We start from the raw sequence: 8,316 nt of genomic DNA, 5'->3' as shown, positions 1-8,316 counted from the left end.
GATGGTAGAGAATTTTGACCTCCTCAATGAGCAAAAAAGCAAGTTGCAATGGGAAAGGTCTGACTTACATCATCACAATTCACCAAAAGGATGCCAGCCGTAATGTGGCATAGTGGTTAGTACAGTATGTAGAATGAAGATTGAGAGGTTTGTGTTGAAATTTCCACTCAGCCTCCTCAGGTCCAGGACTAGGCCCTCCAGATGTGGTTGGACTGCATCTCCCAACAGCACTAGAAAACTCAGCCAATGTTGAGGAATGCTCAAAGTTGTAGCCAACAATGTATAAGATCCCCAAATCTAGTTTAGTTCCCATCTTGCTTTATACGGTCATTGTAATGAAAATGGTTGGTGAGGCATGTATACCAGCTTGAGCATTTTTAATGAAGCGAGAGTGAACGTTTAGACAGATTAAATATGTGTGTTTTTAGGGAGCAGTGAGCACCCAACTGGTTTCCAAACTTTGGCCTTCCAGATATTCTGGACTTCAGATCCCAGATTTCCTGTGTATTTGCTAAGCTGGCTGGGGCTTCTGGGAGATGAAGTCTAAATTCCTAAAGAAACAAAGTTTGGGAAGCAGTGCTAGCAGAAAGAAATTCATCACCTCATATTTTCTGTGTGCATCGGGACAAAGCCTTGGTTTTGCTTCTTCTTCCTGGCGGATGTGTAAATGTATAACAGCCTTAGGAGGCTGAAACATCATTTCTGAATCTTGGGAAGGGATTGATTCTCTGAAAACATAGAAGAGGAAACTCTGTTGTACTGCCACGATTAAGTCAGTGATTTCAGGGAGAAATCTTTTGAGGCCACAGAAGCAATCTGGAGAAAAGAATGACTTTTGTTTAGAGATGTAGGTCCTTGTTGTTTCATTCACTTATGTGAGAACAAATGACAACTCCTTCCTGTGTTGTGGGGGAAAGCGGAGGAGCTATTTCCTGTTGCTTTCATTCTCACATATGAAAAATATATATTTGTTTGAATTGTACAAACGTAGTACAGCTGTAGTATTGTTTCTGTAGGGATTGCAAATGTAGGTGACTTTTCCCCCTCCCCTTGATAATTTCATTCTGGAAGGGATCAATGAGAACTTTTAGCAATTTTCTTCTTGCAACAAAAAGGGATATAATATTTCTCTACAGGGATATTTTTGTGTGCAGCAAATGCTGTGTGTCCTACACAGAAATTGTCGTTTCGGTACCATTTTGACGTGGCAACAAAAGAAATAATGAGAACTTTCATTAGATGACAAATCAGCAATCAACAACATGGACTTCCTTTGGTGAGCACAAGGTTCCTTTATTTTAAAGCCAGTCACTTATGCAGTCATGACACCATATTTACACTTACATGACAAAAAGGTACTTAAGAAATAATGAGAAAGTCTTCTGCTTCTTTCTTTTATTAGTCTACCTGCAGAAGTGAAAACATCTCCAGCCTGTTCTTAGAGCCCTGTTGGTTTATATCGCATCCCTAACAGATTGGGTTAATAAAATCCAATCGTACCCTTTGCATACAGATTGGGTTAAATATGTATGTTTTTTCGTATATAAAACAGAGTTTGTTTTATATGTGACTCAAGGAGAATCACATCCTTCATCTCTCTCTGTGGCATGAAACTTTGGCCCAATGGTTCTCAAACTTTGGTTTTCCAGATGTCTGAAACTTCAACTTGGGCCCAGAGTACTTGGAGGACTGCCTCTCCCCATACAATCCGCCCCGCACTCTCAGGTCACGTGGGAAAAAACTTCTGAGTGTTCCCAAGACAAGATGCGCAATGACTGCGCAAAGGGCTTTTTCTGTTGTGGCCCCGCAGTCTTGGAACGCTCTCCCTGAGGAGCTCCGCTTAGCCCCCTCCCTGGAGTCATTTAAGAAAAACCTTAAGACTCATTTATTTCGTCAAGCCTTCCCTCACATGTCCTGACTGTTTTGCTCCTGTATACTATGTATTGTATTTTTTAGACTGTTTTATTATCTCGACTGGTCTTAATAATGGATTTTAATGATGTATAGTAGTGTATGGTTTTATATGAGGGATTTTTGCTGTTAATTTTGATTTTTAATCTGTGATCTGTATTGTATTATATCTGTAATCTGTAATGTATCGTATTTTCATTTTGTTTTGTAAACCGCCGTGATCATAGGAACAGCGGTATATAAATAAAATTTCAATCAATCAATCAATCAACTCCCAGATGCCCCAGCCACCTTGGCCAACAGCCAGGAAATCTGGGAGATGAAGTCCAAGACATCTAGAGAACCAAAGTTTGGGAACCACTGGTTGACCTATAACATTATGGCTACCAAATATGTTGAATATGAGGGAAATTGGTTACAGAACCCTCATATAGAACATTTCAAGAAATTTCCAGGAAAGCAGAAAGAATTTGGGGGAGACCAATTCAGTTTCTCAAGAGAAGGATCCCATTTGTTCCTTGGTTGACGCAGAACTTCATCTCAAGCAAAAGGCTGAGGTACCCATGAAATTCTTGGCCTGGCAAAACATTGGATAATTTACTCAACTCTTAACTCAAGCAGTAAAAAGCAGTACAAGGCAGGGATGTAAACCTTTGCTCATTTCATCCTCACACTCTTACAGTGTCAAATGCTTCCTCTCCGCTGTGTGAGATTCAGATAATCTTGCACATTTTTAGAATGCCTCAACATCTTAAGACATCCTTTCTGGCTGAGTACAAAAACAGTTGTGACAATTCTTTACATCCATAGTACAAAGACAGTTAGAGTTCTATGATGCCTGTTAATGTCTTCTACACTTCCAGTTTCAACATATTTTTTTAAAAGAAACATTTTGGTGTTTCTTTTCATTTTTCTGCATTTCTAGGGAACAAATCAGTCATCTATCTATCTATCTATCTATCTATCTATCTATCTATCTGAGATATATATATTATCGACATATATATGCATGTATATATGTATATGTATCCATTTTAAAAAGGAAATAAGCCCGATCATTATAAAAAATGATAATAAAAGACAATTTCTAGGGACAGATTTCTAATTCTAGTGGCCATTTAGATTTTATAGTGGCCATTAGTGGCCATTTCTAATTATTGTGGCCATGTAGTGGCCGTATTCCCTTCGCATTACATTGTCCCTGAATTTCCCAGTATTAGTTAGCAAAATAGGGAAAGGAATTGTTTTTGCATAGTTAGGCCTGAGAGATTAATGAAAGCAGAGTTGTTCGGACTGAATGAGATGGGTTTCTACCTGTGGTTTTCATCCAGATTTCAAAAGATATGAAGTGAGGATGTAATTGTTCCCTAGGTTTCTTCTTAAAGGTAGCAATTGGTAATTTCAGCAATTTTCTTCCCGGCACAAGAAATTCTCCATAAACTATGCCATTTTTGAAGGCTATTCAGGACTTATTCTGCACACAATTCACCTGTGATTGCTTTACACAGAAAACATAATTTTCTACACAGTAAACAGCATTTTTTCAGTGTGGAAAGTAATACTGCAATGTAGAAATATTAAATGCTGTTTTTGATGCAAATCAACCACGTGTGAATTTTAAACATAATAAATTCCCAACTTGCAGCATTTTCTGCACAGCAATTAATAATTCTGTGTTGAATTTTTTTTCCAAGAAGAAAATGCTGTTTCTGTGCAGAAAATGCTGTTTTCTGCACAAAACAACCATGTGAAAATTTTGCACAGAATAACTCCCAAACTGTGAAGATTCTCATCAGTCCAGACTTCTTCTTGTCAGGGTTTCTCGGCACTCAGGAAACCAGGGACGTAGCCAGGATTTTGGGAAGGGAGCGGGGTCCAGACTAAGTGCCACCATTATAATGGGGCTTGGGTGCGGTGGTGCAGTAGCACACAACATTCAATGTATCTAATGGAAGTGGGGGCCGGACCCCACGGACACCCCCCCCCACCTTGGCTACCTCCCTGAGGAAACATAGTTCTTTGACCATTTTTAAAATGTTTTTGAATATTATTTCCATCCTTAATATGAAGCAGAATTTTAATGACAGTGTATTTTCTAACCAAACAATCCAATCTGCCCTGGATGACAACTAAGGCAACATGTGATTCTTCTTCTTTACCTTATGTGTTTGCTTGGAGCATAGTGTAATCATAATGTAAGGAGCATTTCAATTGATCCATTTGTGGTTGTGTGATAGTGAAAGGATAGGGTAAGGTGAAGGCCTAGAGCATCTTTCCTCTTGAATATCTGGTTCATCTCCTACGGCAGTGGCTTGTCCCTATAATTTAATATGCTTTTACTATTGCAATAACGTGACACATGCTGAAAGCATTCCTGTATTACAGTATTTTAGAAGATTCGTTCCTCTGTGCCTATGTAGCTCTGTTTTGCAGCATAGGATACTATGGCTTGGAAATGAACTGTGCTTTGTAACCCAGGAAGTTGTTAGCTGGAATTGTGCTGTGTTTTGCAGGCCAGGAAGCTGTTGCGTGGAAGTGAGCTGTGATTTGCAGTCTCAAAACTGTTGCATGGATATAAACTGTGATTTGCAATCTGGGAAGTTGTTGGCTGGGACTAAGCTGTGTTTTGCTGGCCAGGAAACTTTTGCATGGAATTGAGCTCTAGTTTGTAGCCAGTACAACAGTTGCATGAAAACAGCTGTGCTTTGCAACTTGTGAAGTGGTTATTTGGAAAAGTTGCCAGAGTGAAGACTGGCGAATGCTCTTGTACCTTTAATGGTTGTGTAGAAGAGGGAAATTCAATAGGTGATGCTTGTTATCTGGTTACATGACAAGTAACACCTGCTGAAATTGTCTCTTCTTCACAACCATTAAAGGTACAGGAGCACCTTCCAGTTTTCAGTTTTCTGCCAACCTTATGGTGATTTCAAGCCAATAAGGTTTTTGCATGGAGTTGAAATATGCTTTCTGGCATAAAACTTAGTGCTATGGCTTAATCCTGAGTAGACATGAACAGAATTGAGTTGTGGTTTGCATGCCTGAAGGCTGTTTCACTGGAACTTGCTCTTGATCAAGAATGCATAGAATGTGCTTTGTAGGTAGAAAAACCTACAAACTGGTAATATTACATCCAGCTATGACCATCTCCTCTGCCCTTGCATCATATCCCCATGGGCAGGAGAGACTAATCTTTGCATTTAACTTGCCCTGGCAAAAAGGCAAAGAAAAACTTAATGTCCTCATTCATAAGATAAAAATATTTTCATTGGCCATAATCCTCTTGGTGTCATCTGCATGCACAAGTCTCCCTACAGAAGCAATTGGATAGCTTTTTCTGGTATGAAATTCTGTTCAGGTTAGTGGGAATGGAATTGCACATGCAGATGTGATACCATCTATGCATTTGGTTGTGCATTGGGTTGCATATTCAAGTGACCATTCATTTGTGCAATTGTGCCATTCATTGTAAGGGTTGTGTAGCACACTCAGTGCATATCTCCACCTACGGAGATCAATACTGTGCCACAGCAGTGTAGGATCTCAACCTCTGAAGGACTTAACCTAGGGCAGTTTTGACCGCCACTGCCACCCCCATGAGGATATCAAGTCCACAGTTGTGTGGGTATACAATGAAGGGTCTTCTACAGTAAGTGAACACCCAGAGCCACAACACACAATGTTTGCATGAGGTGGAACATTAGTTCTGAGTAGATGTCAAACCTCCTTGTTTTCCCACAACAAGAACAACAAAGATGTAACACAAATAAAGTAATTATGTTGGGACCATTTTTGTCCCAGCCATTGTGTGTCTGTTGAAAAATAAACTCTATATGACAGGTGGCTAAACTTGGAGACATCGCCCAGAATCCTGTTGGGAACATATGCCTTTGTAAGTAGACTTACATCTGCAGGGATGCAGTTCTGTAATATTCGTATCCAGTCCATGGCTGCTGTGATGTTACTACATAGAAGAGCCAGCAAAGTGACCAATGTGCCTTGGGATGTACATCAGTCCCATTTTGCATTAGAACATCAGCTGGGGAGTGTTGATGTTCCATTATACACCTTCACAATTCACAAACAATGATTTTAGTGCTTCTGCTATATGGCTAAGTATATGTAAAGTTATGTAACAGCAACCATGATGGAGGATTTCAGCCATTGTTTACAACTGCTCAGGTGATAATGCCATGGATCATAATTTGAGTGTGTTCTGCAACAAAATGTGATTCTGCAGAGCTTAAATGACCTGTGTGCCAGAAAGAGGCTCAAAGTTCATCCACAGGATATATGACTATGTTAAGTTCATAGCAAACGGGGGGGGGGGGGGGGGGAGGACCAACCTGGATCAGTTTCTCTCTTCAAAACTGCAATTTTAAAAAAAAAAATCAGAGGAATTTTCATTTTTATAAAAAGAACCAAAAATTGCCTAGACTTTTCCATAAAAAGGGAGAGAGAAGGGAGGAGTTTCTTTCAAGATGTAAGAAACAAATGCATTCTCTGTTTTAATGTGACACCTCCTTTTTTCCTTTTGTATGTAATATGAATGTAATAGAATTATATTCTCTCTTTTAATGTGGCATTTCCTTTTTTCTCTCTTTCTTTTGCATGTAATATAAATGTCATATGCCTATATCTGAAAGCAGGACTTATATGCTCCCTTACAGTAATGGACACCTATTTTATTCTGGAATCTGTAAACCATTGAGAATGGAGAAGTTGGTCATCCATGTTCTTTACAAGGTTATGTAAGAACTGACATTTCTAGAGTCTTATCCAAATTCTAGAAATAAAAAAGACGGTAGAAACGTCAGACTGTAGAAAAAGAATGAAGAAATAAAGACAGTTTTCTCCACTGCTCAATATTCATTTCTGATTCCAAGTAGGCTGCTCAGATGGGCATTTTTCTTCTATGCCCATCTATGTTTTGAGAAGATAGGCCCTTTGAATAAAGACATTGAAATTTGGGCTGCCCAAATCATTCCTGCAGATCTCCAGCTCACATTCCCTGAAAAAAAATATTGTCATTTTCTCACACCCCTTTTTTCCCCATTGGGCAACCACAGATCTAAAAGTCTAGAAAGAACAAGAGAAAGAAATGCAGAAAGAAAACCCTAATGACTTATAAAAACATTTGGAAGAACTGCTTGTTGTTTACAAAGAGTCTATAATACTGATTTTTTTTTTTAGAACTTCAGAAATTGGATTTTTCATTTTCTTCCTGTCTTGATTCTCGTTTATTTTGGTTTCATCTCCACTCGGGAGTCATCTGCATCAAGGTCGTATTCTTCTACCTGGCCGCTGGTCCAGACTTTCATCCGGTCGGTTACATCGCTGCTCCTTGGAGCTAGGATCCAGTCATAGATGAGAGCAGCACTGGCCCCTCCAAGGAATGGGCCAACCCAGAAGATCTGGAATGGGAAGCCAAAGGATCAATGCAATTGATAGATTCTTCATTAGATAAACGATTATCCCAATTTCCCCACATTGGAGCAGGCCCTTGGGGAAAATATAGTTCTCCAAGCAGTTCCCCTACCCAAGAAAACAATGGATAGGTAAAAGAGAAAGAGAACAGAGCTATAACACACTATTCATTTATAGCTGAAGCTATTGGAACCTACAGCAAAAACTCTCAATGAGAACCAGTCAGGACTCCCCCAAGCTTTGAATTCACATGTATTTCAACCATGGGGAGATATATTTATTTAATTTATATCCCACTTTTCCCCCAATATAGGGCCTAAAACGTACCCTGTAGCTTGAAACAGAATAGCTAAAGCTATTTGTGATACATTTAAAAAATGGATTAAACAGCAAACCAATTAAAACCTCTGTTGGAAATCACAATCACAGTTATGAGTGCATAACCAGGGATTGTGAATATGTAGGGGTCATGAATAGGAATCAGTAACAAATGCGTAAGCTAGAGTTACGCATACATGACTGATTTATATTGATGATCCCTACATATTCAGTAAAGTAGCGAATATGCAGTAAAAGTCCCCCAGTCCTGACTTACTGAGCATCAGCAATTGCAAGTAATGGCTTCTCCTGTCAGTTGAAGTGCAGCAGATTGATATTTCCACCCTCCTCCCATGAGTGATCTCCAGTATGACTTTCATAAGCAGGAGGGTAAACAATTCCTTTTCACACTGGAGATCACTGATGGGAGGAGAGTGGAAACATCAGTCTGTTGCATCCCAATTGAGAGGAGGACAGACCCCCATTGCTTGCAGTGGCTGCTGTGTGGATGGAGGGGTTAAGCTAGGAGAAATTATTCAGCTAAACAACTAAGGGACTATCCCCTGGCCTTGTGTCATCCTGTTTGGATGATGCAGGACAATACTCCAGGGCTGGGCCTGAGCAGACAAGACATGGATCTGGTGGATCTGGTCAAAGTGGCCT

General features: G+C 39.7%; 1 protein-coding gene across 1 annotated transcript in view; it reads right to left on the bottom strand.

The window, feature by feature from the left end:
* Window positions 1-1,272: 1,272 nt before the first annotated feature.
* The window catches only part of AQP1 (aquaporin 1 (Colton blood group)), a 43,006-nt gene continuing 35,962 nt past the window's right edge, over window positions 1,273-8,316 (bottom strand). The window contains exon 5 of the mRNA XM_089533706.1: window positions 1,273-7,322. Within this exon, the coding sequence (XP_089389832.1) occupies window positions 7,149-7,322 (174 nt within the window). The 3' untranslated portion in view covers window positions 1,273-7,148. The remainder of the gene's footprint in view (window positions 7,323-8,316) is intronic.

This window comes from Sceloporus occidentalis, unplaced genomic scaffold, assembly GCF_023333645.1.
Source record: "Sceloporus occidentalis isolate IW3139 unplaced genomic scaffold, rSceOcc1.0.p SCAF_7, whole genome shotgun sequence".
NCBI classification, from domain to species: domain Eukaryota; kingdom Metazoa; phylum Chordata; class Lepidosauria; order Squamata; family Phrynosomatidae; genus Sceloporus; species Sceloporus occidentalis.
Note: the sequence above shows the minus strand (reverse complement) of the source record. Positions and strands in the feature narration are given on the sequence as shown.